Consider the following 20213-nt stretch of genomic DNA (forward strand, 5'->3'; position numbering starts at 1 on the left):
CATACATATATATCTTATGTGTATTGTTAATATTTGCCACCCTCATCTTTCTTTGTGCATCTTCACTCCCTCACTAGCCCCTTCCTCCTTCTTGGTGCCTTCACTTTCCCCAAATAATCTTCCTTCTGCTTTTATGTAAAATTACAAAGCACTGAACTGGATTGAACTGCCTCATGATGAGGATACACTTTTTGACCCTCATCTCACTGTGTCTCACTTCAGCACCACTGATCTTCGAGCTACTTAACATAATATGCACATTAACTCCAAATCTTCAGATGGACCTTGCTTTCTATGTGCAAGATTTTCCGTTCACCCCAATTATGAGCAATTATTGGACGGAAGAAAATATTCACTGACTTCTAAGCCAGGGTAAATATATAATAACTAAAGCTGGGTAAGTAAAATTTCAGGGAAAATCCCACTGAAGTATTCTCCACCAAAGCTACATGTTTTAAAATAACATGATTCCATTCTACAACTTACTAAGGGAAAGTTCTGTTGAACGAAACTCACTCTGAATTTTTTCTAGATTGTTAAAAATGAAGCAATTGCTGCCATAGCTCTAGAGTCTAAAATACTCAATGAGACCAACAGACCATTTCCCGGTCTATATCCCTCCTCAGACCATCATACCTAACTCACATCAAGTAGTCTAGAGCTCCTTGCACCTTGTTTGTGCACCATTTTGTTAGCTTGACATTGTCTTTCACCGTACAGTCCCCTCATCTAACTGCCATCTTATTTATACGTGGCTATTTAACTAATCATTTAGGAAAGGAAGATACTGTGATCATTGCTTAGGTCTCTCTGCTCAGCCCATGCATTCTCCCACCATGAGACTTGACCATGTTTCAGATTCATTTTCTCTAATGAAATGCAAGTACTCTTTGCATCTTGAGAGTAGATACCTTGTCTTGTTCATCTCATTAGCATCAGCTAGCACAAATATTCAATGTGTTTATTGAACTCTTAGATTGATGTGTTCCCCCCCCCTCCTTGGGATTTTTAGCATGCTTAAGTTTGATTTGTCATCATTTATTTTACATGATCACAACTAAAATCTTACTGTTTAGTTCAAGAGAGAACTGATTATAGAGAGAATAATCCACATTTATAAGACATAGGATACCATCCTTCATTCTGTCTGATTTAATAATTTAGATGTACAAAGGTCATAAACTCATGAAGGCAAAAAAGTCTGAGTAGCATGAATAGTGTAATAGATGTTAGAATATGAATGCAAAACTATTCCATTACAATATAACAGGTTATGACAGTGCAAACAATTAAGGAACCTACAGTTTAATAAGAGATCATAGGGTTATAGTCTTAGTTTCATTCACTCCCATTAAAAATGCATATAAGGGAGGGGGAAGGAACAACTTCATTTAGAGGCCAGGCTACAGAGAGTTTGACCGTGCCCCAGGGAATATATAGACAATGCAAATTGAACTTTTTCCCCCTGGGGTGGGGTTAACAAGGGTTGAGGGCAAGAGGATAGTAAAGGACTAGGCAGTGAATGTGATAGGGGTATGTGATGTGGAATCCCTGCATGATCAATAAAAATATTGTGGTGGAAAAAATAAATTAAAAAGGTCTATAATATTGTAGAAGTGAATAACAATTCTTGGTTATCTTTGGAAAAAGTAAAGACATGCCAGCAGAGTTCTGCTAGCTCTGAGAACTTTCAAAAGGGAGACAGTGAGTAGATTTTGAAAGTAGGGAGACATTAAATATGAGCAGGCTCTCTGGAGAGCTCCACAGAATGAAATCCTTTGTAAGATAGTGAATTCTGATCCTTTTAAGGCTGAAAAAACCACTCCCTTGGGATCATTCCCCAGTAGGGTGCCAAGCTACTAAATCTGTGCAAATTCCTTTGTGTGAGCCTCTGTGTGGTTCTTACTAGCAATGGACTCAGCAGATTTTTAGCTGTTCTTCTCTCTAATGATCATCTACAAATAAGGTATCATGTAATACATAAAATTTATTAAAATTTTATGTCTTGTAGTAATAGACAAAAATGAATGTTTGAAGCAAATACTGGTTTTTAAGAGAATCTTGCATAACCACATTTGCATAGAGATAAGTGGAATTCCTGAAGATCTGGACAGGAATACTTGTTCTGAATATAACTTTAGCGTTATTTTGAATTAGTCATGTTTTTAAGTTGCCTCTTTTTTTCTGTTATATGTAAATCTCTGTTAGTTTAACATTTTCAATTACCCTAATATATGCCATTGATCAGCCCCATGTATAGCAACGCATCTTGCTTTAACAATCATTCTGGCTTAAAAATTATCTTCTTTAGATTTGCAAAGATGCATGTATTAGAGTTGAATCATGAGTAACCAATATATACTTTGACGAAACACATAACTCACAACATTCTTCTAGTATAAAATTACTAGAGACAGCTTTGTTTTATCTGAATTTTTTGCAACATATAAAGAGAAACAGGTTTGTGAAAAAGTACCTTTCTCAAAACTGTGGCTGGGAAAACATTTTGTGCATGGGGCTAGATTCTGGAGCTTGAAAATGCTTCCCAAGCCCTGAATCTAGAGCTCTCTGATTCTATCTTGACAAAGTCCAAGGTGTGCTTCTTCACATTTAAGTCCCAGCCTCTTGTCCATTTGACGTCATTGCAAACAAACTGAATGGATCAACTTGTCCCTAGAGTCTTGTTCAGCCCTCGCTCACTGGCATGAGTTCAAATTGTATTCATTGAATCATATTACACACCTCCTTACTGGGTCCTTTGTCCTACTATCAATCATACGTACAACCTTCCTGGACCTTCCTAAAAAACAACGTTATCTAAGCTTCCCCTCTAACATCTCTTCCTACATATTATGATGCCTGGAAGTGTCAGTCTTCTCTTCTATACATGCCTTCAAGATAGCAGCAGTATTTATTCATTTTTTTCTTCCCAGAAGAACCTATCAATAGGTTTGGGTGCATGTAAGAATGGGTGAATTTGTCAAATAAAAAAAAATGATCATCAAACCAATTGACTCAATAAATTGGAATCAAGATTTTTAATTTAGTGTTCTCCCATCAATCTAGATTTTTCTCATTATTTAGAATGCTTCAATCAGCCTCTAAATTTAACTTACATAAGAATGTAAAAGAGTGGTATCAAAAATGGAACAATTATTGTCTGAGCACTTAAGTGAAATTTAGAGTAACTAATGCTTTTCAAATTGTTAGCACTTTCTAAAGATACATTCTTAGATTATAATTTTTAACTATAAATGGGAAAGAGAGAAAAGATGATAGAAGTCAAGATTTGACTACTGAATGCTGTCTTTAAAGAATTCACACTTGGCAGCCAAAGAAGGGCTCATGTTCTTGGCAGTTAAGAACCCTGAGTTGCCCTCTGTAATAAAAACTCTTTTGATGTCCACCATCTGTATTTTATGTAGGAAATATACAAAAAGGATGCACCCGGGGGCTACTGCCCATCCCCATAGGGTGGTCCTGACAGACCAGGTTGGGGTGAGAGTGTCACCATAGCAGAATGCACACGAACCAGTGATCCAGAGACTGGCCCAGTTGTGCCCTGTAGGCAAGTGGCTTCAGCTTTCTAAGATACAGTGTTCTCATCTGCATGGCAACAAAATCTTGGCAGACTTCTCCCAGACTTCATGTTCAATAATTCAGGAAGTACAAAGGGATCTGATTTGGGCATAGAGTTTTACTGTCGTATCGTTCAGCTTTAACATTCACATGACTGCCATGTCTGCCAGGGTAAATGTTTGTGCAGATGACGTGGGATGGGATGGGATGGGATGGGATGGGATGGGATGGGATGGGATGGGATGGGATGGGATGGGATGGGATGGGGAGATGCATATGAGCACCACTGTGTGTGTGTGTGTGTGTGTGTGTGTGTGAGTGTGTGTGTCTGTGTATGTGTGTGTCTGTCTGTGTGTGTGTGTGTGTGTCTGTGTGTCTGTGTGTGTATGTGTATATCCAAGAACAACTTCGATTTTTTGAAATAGGGTCTTTCACTGGCCTAGAACTTCGACAAGTAAGTTAAGATGGACAGGATGGGCAGCAGGCTTCAGGGAGCCAACTGTTTCCCTTTTCCACATATTTTCCATCATGTGCCACCATTCCTGGCTTTCTACATGTATTCTAGAGATCAAGCTCAGGTACTCATGCTTTCAAGGTAATCATTTTACCAACTAAGCCTTCTCCATAGCCTAAGATCTTTTATCCTATAGCAAGATGATCTGGGAAAGTTGGCAACAAGTCTCCAGATCTAAACTATCCCAAACCACCTGATGAACAGACCTGAAGGTCCCTCTTGAATTTTCCATCAGCTGGGAGTTGGTTGCTACCTACCCCGTTGTGAAGGAGATTTGATTGGCGTATGCACCATATTGGGCACTGGTCTCCATACACTAGTGACATACATAGGACTGTGCCATGGCTTGTGGGTGGAGACAAGCAAACAGGGAATGAGACAATGCACCACTACATAGAAACTCAAGAATGTATTCTTCACTGATTCCACAACAGGAACACAGAGGCATGTTTTCTAAAGAAAGAAGGATGCTGTCTTCAGAGCCCAGGCTGAGTATGCACCTGCAGTGTGCACCTGACCTTTCTGAAGCTGCTGTCATCTCAAACAGTCCTAAATGTTCCTCCCTGGATCTCAGCCTCAAAAAGATATTCTCTGGCAGACTAACCAGGAGACTGGGATTGACTTAATTTTAAACTAATGGCTATTTTTCTTTTTTCACATACAATTTTTAAGTAATAATATTATTTTTAGGTTTTTTTTCTTTAAGTAAGCAGGTAGAAAAGGGACAGGATTGATCCAGACAACCTTGCATGGATGACATATTAAAAACATATTGGCTGAGAAGCCACCATTAAAAAGAGCTGGCATAGTAGCTCAATGCATTAGTGTGCTAGTCTTTTGATTCCACTATAATTATAGGAAGAAAGCATCAATCCCTGCAGTGGGGGAGCATTTAAAATTACAGCTGAGGTAGTAAATTACTGGTCCTCAATGTCCTCGTCAGACAGATTGCTTTCATTTCATGAAGAGGGACACAGTGCTGTGTCAGACCCAGCTTCCCCTGGTGAGCTTAATGTGTTCTATTTAAAAGCACAAGACGGAATAAAGGAAGTAGTAGGAGATTTTACAATCTGCCAGCGTAAACATTTATTTTTATTTTCCCAAGAGCATGTAGTGCCAGAGTTACACAGGGAATGCTTTGCATTAGTTGTGTTGAGGTGTGTGTGTGTGTGTGTGTGTGTGTGTGTGTGTGTGTGGTGTGCCTTCTATTCCTCTGGGAATAAAGCTGACCAGTTAATAGCCAATGTTTTGCTGGTTTTGCTGGGCATGGTTTCAACAGCGAATTGAATGCTCACACAGAGGTGGCAGAGTGCCTTTTGTGCTTGTCACTTTTGGCCTGTCCGTAAGCTTCCATCTTGCTCCAATGCCAGCAATGGAGGCAATGGGGCTTTAATATGTCAACACAGCCCAAACAAAACCACAGTTGGAACTAGTCTATGATTTGCTTTCCAGCCTTGGTCTCACTTCCAAGGAAGCAGGGAAAAGAGGCAGGGGAAGGCATTTCTCCTGAAACTGTGCAGTACTTTAATTAGTTCTTGAAAACCCAACTGGGCTTCCCTCCCGACACCTTGAGTTTTGTCAAAGAGATAGTTTGTTTTGGAGACCTGACAGAAGCTTGAAGAAACAGTAAGGCTTTTACACACATTTTCTTGCTGGATCTTGGGTATCTCTCAGTTGGTAGCTAAGAGCTAAATTGATAAGCACTTACAGTGTTAAAGACAGAAACAGACTAAGTAACTGCTTTGTGAGGAATGAAAGTACTGTAACTTTATATGATAGATATAAACCACAAAGTCTCTCTCCAGGTTTAAGAGAATCCATCAAAGTATAGCAGGGAAAGGTAGAAAGAGTGCTAAAATGAAGTAAATAGATTTCAAACCAAAAAAAGGCATCACCTAGTCAAGACCTATTCTTCAAAAACCCTTCAAAATGACATGAGACACGTCTTCAGAATTCCATGATTTTTCTCCCACTATTTTGAGATTCCACACTCCTAGCTGTGCTTACATCGGTCTTTGCTTTGGTTCAATTTGTTTTACAAAGACCCAGGCAGCTTCCAAATCTAATCTAATAAAAATCAGAGACTTTTCTGGAATGTATTTATTTTTTGTAGGCCAATTGTGCAATTCTGAAGTTTGCATTTTGACCTGTCATGATGTCAAAGGATGAATGTGCCTGCAAGGTGTTAGTCTTCCACAGAAAAATTAGGCTTTTATTGTAGGGTTTCCCTGGGTACCATACCAGGAAGGCATAAGACATCTGTGGGAATTCTAATCGTCTCGATAGAGCCTGGGAGAGAGCACAGGAAAATAACAAGATGATACTACTTAGCTCTTATGCCAGCACTCTGAGAAATGATGCAAGAAGATTACTCAGTTTGATACCAAGCTGAGATACATACTATGTCTCTCAAAACATGTTTGTGATGTGTTTATCTTTATGGATTTAAACTATGAATGTACTTCAGTAATAGAATGTGTGCCTAGCATGTGCAAGACCCTGGCTTCTGCCCCCATCATCATCATCATCATCATCATCATCATCATCAATTCTTAGCAATCTGAATACTCCTTCCTTATTCAGAGAATGAATATTCCACTAAGAATAGAAAAATTAGATAATTCAGCCTAACCACCAAAGTATAGCTGCTTCCTTGCCCCCTCCCCAGGATCTCCAAGTTATTGTTATCAATGTATAAGATGATTTCAAAGAAATTAGACAGATTTAGAGAGTGGTGTGCATATAAGAGAAACATGTGAATGAAATTAATATAAAAATCCCAAAACTACTGCATCCTTGTAGGCTACCAAGCATTTCCCTAACCTATGTGAGACCCAGAGGGAAGAAGATTCATCTGAAATGCTGTTTTTCTTCATCAGAGGCTATCAGCAGCATCCTGACACAAAGGCCTCTGAACCTCAGCTTCCTCTAAGGTTCACAAGCAGGCATGGGGACCTTCAGATGTCATTGTAGGAAGGCAAGCAATGGAACTTGAGTGGTAGCAGCCATGAAACTCTAGCTGTACCCCTGTACCTGAAGTGGTTTCTTAATACAACTTAGATATTATCCTGGTAGTACAAACCCACAGTCCCAGATATTTAGGCAGAAAAAGGAAGACCACAAGTCCCATGCTTGCCCAGGCAGCAAAAGCTCCAGACCAGCCTAGTCAATTTAGCATCACCCTGCCTTAGACAAAAAAATAGAAAGAGGGTTGAAATATAACTCAGTGGGGGAGCTTTTACCTAATTAACTAATTACCTTTTAACTAAATAAATTAGTTAATTTAAAGTCAATCCCTAATACCATAAAACTTTGTTTTACAAAAGTATAAACTGAAAGCATTTGGGCCCTTGTCAAAATCCACCCTTACTCTGCCCAATCACATGCTACCGCAAGTCAGTGTGAGTCCAAGTTCTAAGAAGTGCTGCTTTAATCCTCCCCTCTACCATGTCCCCTTTCCCCAACCACAAGAAGGCTAGAGTTCCCAAGCCCTGGACAAGAGCATCTTGTGACTTCCCAAAGTCAACTGAGGATTCGGAAAAGGAAGCCGTCATCATCTCAAGGCTATGACTGATACTCCAGGTGGTGGACAAAACTGTTGTGGTTGAGATGAAACAAATCCTCAGAGCAGAGAACGGTCTTCACCAGTCACGCAGGACAGGGCCTACCAGTGAACATAACTCATGGCACTGAACCAGGAGACACTGGTCTGCACTTAGCATGTGGGACTCAGTCCTGCACATGGCACAACTGTGGCCGGGTTGAATACCTGAAGACCATTTCCTTTACATAGGCAGGCACCCAAGCATAGGAAACCCCCAAGACACTGAAGAACAGTTTGCCTTCTCTGCCAGGCACTATACAGAGTGCTTTGTGTAGTCTATCTCAATCCATCCCAGACCTATATCTCTGAAGAAAACTGGTCATTTCACACTTCATAGATGAGGAGTGTAAGGCTAAGTGAAGGAAAGCTAGTTGAATCCATGACCTTCAGCGTTGGGCTTCCTCATGCTGGGCTACAGGAACTATTGACAATGGAGAAGGGTTGCACACCTCCAGAAGAACCAGATGCTCTCTCGTCCTGCGCCATCTCACTGGGTTCAAGACCTGACTCACTGCTCACAGGAGGCCAGTGAAGACTGAGGGCAGCCTCTTCTCCCTCTAGCTAACAGCCCTCCCTGTGGAGACCTGTGTGTTAGGCACGGCTGTTCACATTGGCTGCCTGCCAGAAAGGCCCCAAAGTTCACCTCTGAGGAAAGATGACTTTAAATTGGAATAGAATGTTTGAATGTCATTTTCTTCTTCACATTCCCCAGGAGGCTTTAAGAAACCTGAGGTAGATGGGAAATTCTCTCCTTAAACATAACCAGTGGGGGGAAAAGATTTGTAATTGACCATTAAAAGAATGTTAGTAGATGCTATGTAAACAGGAAATCTGGTTCTAGGAGGGAGGAGAGTCGACTGGACCCCACATTAGCCCTCTGCTCTCAGCTCAGCGGTGCTATGCCTGTTCACTGTAAAATGGCTGTAAGAAAAGCATTTGTACCCACTCCGCTGAGAGCCTCGAATGAAACCAGACATTGCACGGAAAGCTCAGATCACTAACCTATGCAGACAGCATGATCACAGCTCCTTTTACACAAGACAACAGGCAACCTTGGGAAAGACCTTGCCAGAAAGTCACAAAGAGGCAGTTCGCATACTATGAGCATGCAGTTGTCATTTCCGTGTTAGCATCAGAACAGGTGACATTAAACCTGCTGAGACTTCCATCTATGCCACATATTGTGACAATATAAAACTGGTCTCTTTGCTAAGACACACACTGAACAATTCTTCAGGGTTATGTTTTTTTCCTTATTTTTAATTGGTTTCTTTATGTGGTTTTGAGAACTGAACCCAGGGCCTCTTACATACATATTAGACAAGCACTAAAACACAGAGCTACGTTCCTGGGACTATTAAATATTTCTGAATATCATCTATGAGCCAGTTACCGACTTGAGAGATCTACAGAGATGGGTTCTGAAAGGTTCTACCCTTCAGCAAGGTGGGTGCACACAGGAGGGGGAGTCTGTATATGTGAGGAGCGCTAGAATAAAGATAACCAGCAAACGCCATGGACAGTCAGATAGAAAACCAACTATGATCCTGGTATTATATCCACAGAGGTTAGAAGCTTGGTGTTATCTCCATGGTTCTCCTATTGATGACTCCTCTCCCCTTAGCAACCACATGTGGAGATCATGACTCATGAACTACCAAGACTCTACTAACTCCCAATCACACCCTTCTCTATCTTCACACAGCTTACCACCTCCTTGCCCTACCTGCAACCTACCCATCTGGCCTCAACATATTCTCTGGAACTAGCAGTGGTAGATTCTGCGAGGACAAGGATATCCAGTCCAGTATGTCTTCAAACGGTGCAATATAGAAGTGCCCAGAAACCATCAGGAGCCTGCTAGGCTTTTATCCTCATTAAAAAATGGTACTTAATTTGTAACTGCGTGTAAACTCACAGATGCATCAGGTAATTCTCAGACCCACAGACCTCATTGCATCCCATAGACTATCATATTCACCCTGGGGTGACTCTTTTTGTTAAGATCCCAGGGTCCGCAGCGGGTAAGAATAGCCTAGCACCCTCATTCCAGACCCAGTCACAAAGTATCCCTTTTTCTCCTCGCTATGACAGGCCACCTGACAGCAACAACAAAAGTAAGCAAACACTTATTGGGCTCATGTTTTATGTCATAATCCTTCATGGTAGAGATAAATGGTAACATCTAAAATAACTAGATCTGCAGGGGCCTTGAGGTATGATGTGTTACGTCTGACCTGACCAGATGATAGCGAACACTCTGAGCTGGCCTAGAATTCTAAGGCTCTGTCTCTGAGGCATCATGTCCAGAGGGTTCATAATCTCCAAAACCAGTGCCACCACATGGGGGCAAGTGTTCAAACACATGTGAGTCTATGGGAGCCATTTTTATATTCAAACAATAACTACATATTGTCACAATTACTTTTCTCTCTAACCACCAAAGGGTTTCATGGGAACTAATGGAAAATATTGACACATGAAATAAGAACTTTAGCTGAAGAGCAAACAAAACCCTAAAGCAGACACAGAAGGCCATGGGTGAAGATAGATCTCAGGTACCTAGTGGAGGGCTAGGATGAGCTCCCACAGAGGCATAGTTAAAGAGGACAGTAGTTATGATGCAAAAGGTCAAACAGAGACGAGGGAAGAATACACTACTCATTTAGGTTTGGAAAACAGAAACCTGAGAGCAAAATAATCATTGAAACAATGTAGCAATGATCTCTGGTGCTGTCTAGGATAACAGGGGAGGGGCAGAAACTCAGCTTGCTGCTTCACTGGAGCATTTATTTAAGTCTAGCAAGGGCCAGGGAAGGCGCGAGAAATCAGTATCTTTAGAGATTATTTCTTGGAAATAAGCTTTTTTTCTGATCAGGGCAAGTTTCTTTAAAAAAAAAAAACTATGTGAAGGAAAAATTAGATAAATCGCCCTTGAAATTTCTCCATTTTCATTTGGTAAGAAATAAATCATCCACCTCGATGATAAAAGGATCATGAGTTGGACTCTCATTTCTTCGACCCTGGGAAGAACTATAATTACGATGACCATATTTTCTGAGCCAAACATTAGGACAGCAGGCTTGACAAGTACACGTGTACTTGTAAAGACAATAGGACAGGTTATCCGAAATGGAAAATGACCTACAGGAGCTAACGCGACCAGGAGCAATGATGACACAGAAATAAATTGGATTTTAGGCATTTTTCATGATGTCACTGGGGTAGGAAGTTCTTTGTCAAGGTCTGGATTGTAAAATTGTGGCTGAAATGATTTCCTCACACTCTCATCCAAGATGTGCAGCAGGCACAGATTTTTAAAGAACTTAATTCAATTGAGTCAAACTACCCACTTCTCTCATCTTAGTCAAGATGAGCAAAAACAAAAGAATATATACTGTCTAAATTAGCATTTAAATATGACCATAAAAACCTGTCAGCATATTGTACACAGAATTGCTTTTTCCTCAATATTTGGTCCATTGGATGTTTGGTTTATCCTACTTTACACAAATCAAATACAGAATATTAAATGCACGTTAGGAGACAATTATGGGCACTGCTACATGGCATTTCCCCGTTGTATCCACCTTTTAGGTGGGTGCAGTCCTAGATATTTAAGAATCAATAGGTTAGTAGCTAACAGAGTGAGGGGCGAGACAACAAATGAGGAATTCTGGATCCACACATCAACTGCAGCAGTAAGCACAGAGATGATGGCTAGGCAAGTTGGGATGTCAACTGATGGGAGACTGATTTACATATCCAGTATGACCTGATGTGAACTGCTGCTGGGAAGCCTAAGCACTGAGTTCTTGCTTGGGCAGCATACCATGAATATGTCTCTTGAAAAATGCATCGATGGAAAACTGACTTTGCAAGGCCTTGGAAACTCCAGAGGTAAACAGAATGAATGAAAAAGGCATGCCTGCTACTGACAGGGTCACAATAAATGTGGTGCTGCTAGGCATAATGTCATACATACATATGTTAGAGAAGGAGAGAGAAAGAGAGAGAGAAAGAGAGAGAGAGAAAGAGAGAGAGACACAGAGAGAGAGAGACAGAGCGAGAGAGACAGAGAGAGAGAGAGACAGAGACAGAGAGGAAGAGACAGAGAGGAAGAGACAGAGAGGGACAGAGAGAGAAAGAGAGAGGAAGAGACAGAGAGACAGAGAGAGAGACAAAGAGAGGAAGAGACAGAGAGAGACAGAGACTGGCCAAGGGCTGGGAGTTGCCTCAGCCAGTCAAATGCTTGCCACACAAGCACAAGGATCTGAGTTTGTTCCACAGGACCAATGTAAAAGCCAAACACAGTGGCATTCACTTGCCAGTGCTAATGAGGCAGGAACAGGTTGGTCTCTGGGACTTGATAACCAGGCAGCCCAGCCAGCCTGGTCTAATTGGTGAGCTCAAGGCAATGAGAGACTCTGTCTCAAAACACTGGGGGGGAACAGCTACCAGAGGATACTTGAAATTGTCTTCTGACTTCTGCATACGCACCACACACACACACACACACACACACACACTGAGCAGAGAAACTGACCAAAACTAAGAATAGAATCCATTCCCAAAGATGTTCTTGGACTATATTAGTCAAGTAAAGCTGCTGTGAGAAAACACCAGATTAGCATCTTAAATGGCAGGCGGGTGTGTAGGGTGTGTCACACATTTCTGGAGACTAGAATTCTGTAATCCTCGTCCAGAACAGAGCTGAGCACTCCTGAGGCTCCTCTCCTCGGCTGGATGATAACATTGCTTTCTCTGTGGCCTCACATCACTTTCTGTCTTTCTGTCTATTCTGTCTGTCTGTCCCCACAAATGTCCTTTTCTTCTGAAATGGCCTGTCAGATTTGATTAGGAAACACACAGATGACTGAATATTAATTTAACCCTCCCTTACGCAGAAACTACTTCCAGACACAGTCACATTCTGAGTTTCTTGTGGTTAGGAATTTAACACCTGCATTTTGGAAGGACACACAATTCATCCCACAGGCAGCAAAGTAAGAAACCAGAAAGGCCAGTGATGGAGGCAGTGTCCCAGGATTGGAAGGCTTCATAATAGAAATAGTAAAGAGTCATCAAGATGGAAATGGGAGACGGTCCGCCCATTAGAGATGGCCTCCATCTCACTGTAGCAAAGAGGAGCCGCTGTCAGGGCTGGAGTGCGAGGCTGACTTTATGGCTCCCCTCTCTAATCCTTGGTGCTCCAAGCAACATAAAGCCAAGAAGCCAGGTTCATAAAAAGTAACTGAGCACTAAGTCGCACAAGAGATGAATTTGTCTGGGACACTGAAGGTTTAATTTCTAATGGGACTTCATTTACATTTTAAATTTTATACCTGTTTTGCATATGAGGAGTCGCAGGGAATTCATTCCTACACAGTCTAGATGAAACATCAGTACAAATGCATTGGAGGCAAGAGGGGAGAGATACCCATGAGTCTGTGAGATGCTTTGTATGTGTGTGGGTTGATGAGGTGTCTCTCACTCCACAGATGGAAGGAGCTATACAGGGAAGAACCAGAAAAGAGGGCAGCATGAGGTGTCAGCTGGAGGTTAGGATTGCTCTGTCAGCTAATCCCTAATCCTTCCAGAATTGGCTTTATGAGGGCACACTGACCCTGCTATATTGCCCACTCCACAATTTCATAAGTCTTCGTGCTCTTTAATACTTTTTATTTAGTTGCCCAGAAAACGATTTTCCAAATATGTTCTGTAGTAGTTTTCATTGACTTTATTCACCATGCCAAATGTCTTGTTTAGTATGAAGATCTGTCCCAGGAGATCATAAGACATAATCTCTTCCCAATAAAAAGAATTGATCTTCTCCCAGGCAGTCCAAAGATTTCAATATCTCATTTCATCCCAAGTAAAAGGTTAAATAAACACATGTTTAGAGATGGGAGAAAGCAAGAGAGGAACTCTGGTGACCTTCTTGCCAACCCCTCTAGATTCCAAATTCATTTCCATGATTGGCAGTGGCATCTGTCAACTCCCTCAAGAAGATAATCAAATGGTCTGCTGATGAAGAGTCAAGGTTACCAGACTTCTCAGAGCAGGGAAAAGGCAATGTCCTCCTGGTAGAGCCTTCGCATGTCTCAAATAAGCATTCTAGGGCTATTTGTAAGGTTAGAAGCCTGGGGTAGCAGACATTACGGCAAATCTTTAAAGCAGAGAACTGCATGGTAAGTACACATGATGAAGAGTTCATGATGTATAGATTCCTAGGCAAAGCTGTGTCTGGAAGTGAGTCCTCACAGCAAGGTTCTATTGTTGATAAGTAAGCTATTTAGCTGGTTCACAGGCTTACCTTGCAGGTACAGATAGTTCCTGGAGGAAGAAGTGAAGTTAATGTCATCCCAGTATCCTTTAACACCATGACAAGAAATTACGCTGGTTCCTGTTCTTATTGGTAGATAAGATCTAAAAGCTTCTCTAAGGTTTCGTGCTAGCCAGGATTGGTGGTAAAATTAGATAAGACTAATTAGGCAAGTCTCATTGATTTGAAATAATACTTAGTTATACATGGAAAAAATCTCTTTATTTCATCTCTTATGATTTGCCTAGAGAGTAGGCCAATAATTACAACCAAAGCATAGAGATGCTTTGAATCTCATGCAAGATACTCTTGAATATCATTTAAGACCTTTAAACCACTCGTTTGCTATTGACTTGTTTAGTAGGTGAAGTAAGATGAATTATTTGTTTATGATATCATTTTGTTTATATTCATATAAGATATATTTGTTTTATGATGAGAGAGGGCTAGGCCAGAAGGAGGTAATTATTTACGTTCACACACAAAAAATGCCTTTCTCTAGCATAAAAAGTCTACAATTGGATTATTTAGTAAATTGTATCTACTAAAAAAATCTGAAAAGTGGACATACAAATAGATGAACTAACTTGGAATAAGCTGTAGTATTACTATAAAATTTTAAAGAACTAAAAATCCCCATAAGAAAGCTTTTCTGATACAATTAAATGTTGTATACATCACATAAAACTTTTGGAGCAGGTGAAATGGTACTATCCCAAGTTTAGATGAGGCACTGTTTGAAGTTTAACTTTCCACATGTCTGTTTTCAGTTATACATTATGATTTAACTCTGGCTTCTGTTTTCATTTTTATTTATTTATTTTTTTTTAACTTTTTATTACTTAGGTCTATCTACTTAATCAATAGCTACACCACTAATTCAACATTATCATCATCTAAATTACCTAGCACCCCAAGTTAATAAAACTATCTTTCCTAATTATTGTCTTCGTCATAATCATTATAAATTAACATTTTAAATTCAGTACAGAAACTATTTTTAAATATATATAAAATGATTAAATTTCTTCCAGGTGGTGCTTGGTTTGCATCTGGTGAAAGAATAGGGAACCATCTGCTTTTTTTTTTTTTTTTAATAACTTGCTTTCTTCTCACCTGCAGCCCTTATAACCACCATCTGCTGGCTGCATAGATGTGCATGCAGGACCTGGAGCTGCTGCTGCATGCGCTGTACCTGTGAAAGCCTTACTGTTTAGGGACAATGGATGAAGTCTTTTCATGGGTAGGGAGTCCTGAAGGGTCTAATTCCAGTCCTCTGTTTTGTGAGCAAACACATTCCATATGGTCAACTTATTTACAGCTTTCTCTGGAAGTTTATCCCACCAGTCAGGTGACATGGTCTGACCCAGTGCTGTTCTTAGATGACAAGACGGAACTGCTCTTGGAGTTTATCTCTTTTCTTCTCCTGCTTTTGGCCATTTATTTTATATATATATAAATGTAAATATTATATATATATATATATAAATTATATGTGTGTATGTAGTATATATGTATATATTTACATATGTGTAAACGTATACATATACACACACATATGTAAAGGTGTTCTGCAGAGACAGTAAGAGAGCACCAGATACCCTAGAGCTGGCGTACGGATGGTTGGAAGCCAGCTGACATGGGTGGTTGGAAGCCAGCTGATATGGGTGGTTGTAAGCCAGCTGATATGGGTGGTTGTAAGCCAGCTGACATGGATGGTTGGAAGCCAGCTGATATGGGTGGTTGGAAGCCAGCTGACATGGATGGTTGGAAGCCAGCTGATATGGATGGTTGGAAGCCAGCTGATATGGGTGGTTGGAAGCCAGCTGATATGGGTGGTTGGAAGCCAGCTGACATGGGTGGTTGGAAGCCAGCTGATATGGGTGGTTGTAAGCCAGCTGATATGGATGGTTGGAAGCCAGCTGATATGGGTGGTTGGAAGCCAGCTGATATGGATGGTTGGAAGCCAGCTGATATGGATGGTTGGAAGCCAGCTGATATGGATGGTTGGAAGCCAGCTGATATGGGTGGTTGGAAGCCAGCTGACATGGATGGTTGGAAGCCAGCTGATATGGGTGGTTGGAAGCCAGCTGATATGGATGGTTGGAAGCCAGCTGATATGGATGGTTGGAAGCCAGCTGATATGGATGGTTGGAAGCCAGCTGATATGGGTGGTTGGAAGCCAGCTGATATGGATGGTTGTAAGCCAGCTGATATGGGTGGTTGGAAGCCAGCTGATATGGATGGTTGGAAGCCAGCTGATATGGGTGGTTGGAAGCCAGCTGATATGGGTGGTTGGAAGCCAGCTGACATGGGTGGTTGGAAGCCAGCTGATATGGGTGGTTGTAAGCCAGCTGATATGGATGGTTGGAAGCCAGCTGATATGGGTGGTTGGAAGCCAGCTGATATGGGTGGTTGGAAGCCAGCTGATATGGATGGTTGGAAGCCAGCTGACATGGGTGGTTGGAAGCCAGCTGATATGGGTGGTTGGAAGCCAGCTGACATGGGTGGTTGGAAGCCAGCTGATATGGGTGGTTGGAAGCCAGCTGACATGGGTGGTTGGAAGCCAGCTGACATGGGTGCTGGAAACCAAATTCAGAGCCACTTGAAAGCACAGTACATGCTCTGACTGCTGAAACATCTCTCCAGCCCCTGTTCTTTGGGTTTAGTTACTGTTTCTTTTGTGGTCATCTCTAGGAATTCCTTACCTGGTGTTGATATTGATTCCTCTGCAAATACATGTTTTACAAATCTCTTCCATGATGATTCTCCTTTCATTTTGATAAGGCTTAATTTTTTTCTTTTTTTTTTTTTTGTACTTTTGGCATCCTATCTAAGAAATCACTGTCAAATTCAATGCCATAAAATATTTATCATGTGTTCCTAGAGAGAGAGAGAGAGAGAGAGAGAGAGCATTTGGTAAAAGTCAGACTCCGTTCTTTCACATATGAGTATTGATCTTGAGTATCAAGAGATCAAGAGCCAGGGCAGCTGTGAGTTTATGTGTACCAGGGCCCTGTCACATCCAAAAGGCATTGTTTCTCTCTCCCAGTCCTCCCCACCCTCCGACTCTTACATTTTCCTGACCCCCTCTTTCATGATCTTCCTGAGCCTTGTATAAAGAGAGTAAGATCAGCGTGTCCATTGGGGCTTAGCACCCCACAATCTTATATTCTCAGCACTCCATGTCTCTGTGTAAATCACTATTTACTGCTTGAGGTTTTCTAATGAGGAGTGGTCACTACACTTATCTATGGGTATGAGGCTAAATACATAGAAAGCAGTTTGATTCTATGTCCATTGAGCAGAATAACAATATTGTGTTCTCCCCTAGGGCATTAAAACTCCCCAGCCACAGGTTTATAATACCAGGAATGTGTTCTCTGCTGTAGAGCAATCTTAAATCCAATCAGAAAGCTATTGATTACCACCATAAGATTCATGACGCTATTGCACCAATGGGCATATCCTGTCAGACCAGCCATTCCGCAGGCCATGGTGCTGACAGGTAAGAGTGTTGACTTTTCAGCCTGCATAAATTAAGCCAAAATTTGCTATTTGACAGTGGCAGAGACTTTGACTTTGATAAAGGTTGGTCTGCCGTCAGGCCAGGCACACTCTACCCAGGAGATGCTGTTAAGCATCTTGGGCCTTGATCTTAGTTCTCCCATTTTTCACAATTCAAAGTCTATATTTTGTGCTGTTTTTCATAGTTGTGACTTTTATTAAATAGCTGAGAGTCTATGTCATCTGTGATGGGTCTAAAAACAAAATTCAAAAGTATGAGTATAAGTAATTATCTCATACTTAGAAAAATCTGAGTAAGATTTCTCTATATCCATGAGCAAAAAAACAAAAGTCCCCAAAATTCCCATCTTTCTGATGTATGGAAGACAATGACTCCTGATTGAGCAGTGTGTCCTCTTCAAATAACTGTAAATCCTGTTCAGTCTTTGTCCACCATCACTGCAGCTCCTTTTCTTATAACACGTCTTCTCCAGGAAGTTTGACATCTCTGCATCCTTCCGTGTCCCTCCACATATATGTGCCCTTTACATAGGCCTGCTTTCAAGTGTGTTCCATCTATAGACTTAGCCCTCCCCAGTAGTTGTATATGCTGTCCATGACCTCAGTCTTTGTGTTGATCTAGAAGTCTGATCCAAGTTGGGTCAGACTTGGAACCTTGTATGGTCCTATGAATGGACTAACAAGTCCATTTTCTGTTATTAAAATGAATTACCTTAAGCTGAGTACTTTTTAATGAAAATATATTAATTATCTCATAGTTCTCAAGGTTCAAGAGTGTGACCTTGAACCAAGAGTGACATTAACTTGATTCTGGAGAGCACCTTTTGGCATATGGCAATACAAGTGTGTGATGGTTTGTCAATATGCTTGGCCCAGGGAGTGGCACAATTAGGAGGTGTGGCCTTGTTGGAGTAGGTGTGTCACTGTGAGCATGAGCTTTAAGACCCTCATCCTAGCTGCCTGGAAGCCAGTATTCTGCTAACAGCCTTCAGATGAAGATGTAGCACTCTCAGCTCCTCCTGCACATGTCTGCCTGGATGCCGCCATGCTCCTACCTTGATGATAATGGACTGAACCTCTGAACCTGTAAGCCAGCCCCAGTTAAATGTTGTCCTTATAAGAGTTTCCTTGGTCAGTGTCTGTTGACAGCAGTAAAACCCTAAGACAAAGTGTGAGAGGATGTGTGAAGGGGAGGACTTAACATGAGCAGGAAGCTAGAAATAGCTCAGGACTGTAAAAAACAAACAAACAAACAAACAAACAAAACCAACAGTAATCCTACTCAACATTGTGCCCCAAAATGTCCAATGACCTACAACTAGAGAGATAGATTAGGAGCACTAGCTGCTCTTCCAGAGGACCAGAGGTTCAATTCCCAGAACTCACATGATAGCTCACACCTGTTTGTAACTCCAGTCTCAGGGGATCTGATACCCTCTTCTGCCCTCTGGGGACACCAGCCATACACATAGTGCACAAACATGCACTTGAAATAAATTATTAATTATAAAAGAAAGAGCCAATGACCTCCCACAGGCTCCTCTTCCTCAAGGTCCTACCACTTCTTAGTATTGCCACACTGAGAACCTAGCTTTTATTTATATGCATATATGCTTATGTGTGTGCATGTGTGTCTATGTTAATTTATTCATCCTACATGTGTGTAAGTGCCTGTAGGGACCAGAGGGTGTTGGGTTCCCTGGATCTAGAGTAATAATCAGTTATAAGCTGCCTGATGCAGATGCTCTCTACCTGACATGCCATCTCTCCATCCCTGCATAAATATATTCCATGAGTTCCTGTAAGCAGTCTTAGGACAGCAGGTAGCAGACACAATCAACTTCCTTAGCACTTACCATACCCTGCACCTAGGAGCCTCCATCTGCAAATGCATTTAATGGTTGAAATTTGAACATGATTGAGCAATAAGCTAAAGGTATCAGAGGTTGATATATCTCACCTCTGGCAATTGTCTTCAACTAATGAATGAGAGGTAGATAACCACTCAAATTCCTAGTCAAACTGCATACAGTTTCTCAAAGCCCCCAAAACCATGCTCCTGGATGGATTTTTGTCTCTTTTTCCATACCATTCTCTACTCCTGCCCATGTCTATCACCCTCCTCAGAATAGAGCTTTCTATATTCTGATTCCCATCTTGGAATTTTCTTCTAGGGAAAATAAGATAAAATAGCCTATCCTTATTACTTCAGCCTTTTGATCATACCTACATGGTAAGAACCAGAAATACTCAAGGATAGGAACCATCAAAAGGTAGGTGTTGGAATAGGGTGTTATAAGTTAAATAGATGGACCCTGGGGTGGGGGGGTCAAAGTGAAGCCACGGATGCTGAACTCCCAAATGCAGGATCAGTGAGGTAGAGGACAGATGCTTTCCTGTCCCACAGGTACTCCTGCACTGTTCAGCCTCCTAGAACACAAGCAGGCAGCCATATCTTCTGAGGAGAGCAAAGCCACTGAAGCAAACCCCCAAACGATTACCTTTTTTAAAAAAATGATGGATGTTTGGAAGCCTTTTGCATAAAGAGCAATAATAGCCAAAAAAAAGTTTATTCTAAATCCTAAAGAGCAGGAAAATAAATGAGTCTCTGACTCAGAATACAGACCATGCAGACAAAATTTCTCTGTCTCAACAACTGAGAG

The 20213-nt window shown here is 41.3% G+C and overlaps 1 protein-coding gene and 1 pseudogene across 1 annotated transcript in view; one reads left to right on the forward strand and one right to left on the reverse strand.

The window, feature by feature from the left end:
* Positions 1–15208, reverse strand: part of LOC127664610 (sentrin-specific protease 2-like) — a 39135-nt pseudogene extending 23927 nt beyond the window's left edge.
* Positions 15209–17463: 2255 nt separating this feature from the next.
* Adarb2 (adenosine deaminase RNA specific B2 (inactive)) overlaps positions 17464–20213 on the forward strand; it is a 277649-nt gene continuing 274899 nt past the window's right edge. Inside the window, exon 1 of the mRNA XM_052156649.1 lies at positions 17464–17530. Within this exon, the coding sequence (XP_052012609.1) occupies positions 17464–17530 (67 nt within the window). The remainder of the gene's footprint in view (positions 17531–20213) is intronic.

This window comes from Apodemus sylvaticus, chromosome 14, assembly GCF_947179515.1.
Source record: "Apodemus sylvaticus chromosome 14, mApoSyl1.1, whole genome shotgun sequence".
In the NCBI taxonomy this organism is placed as follows: domain Eukaryota; kingdom Metazoa; phylum Chordata; class Mammalia; order Rodentia; family Muridae; genus Apodemus; species Apodemus sylvaticus.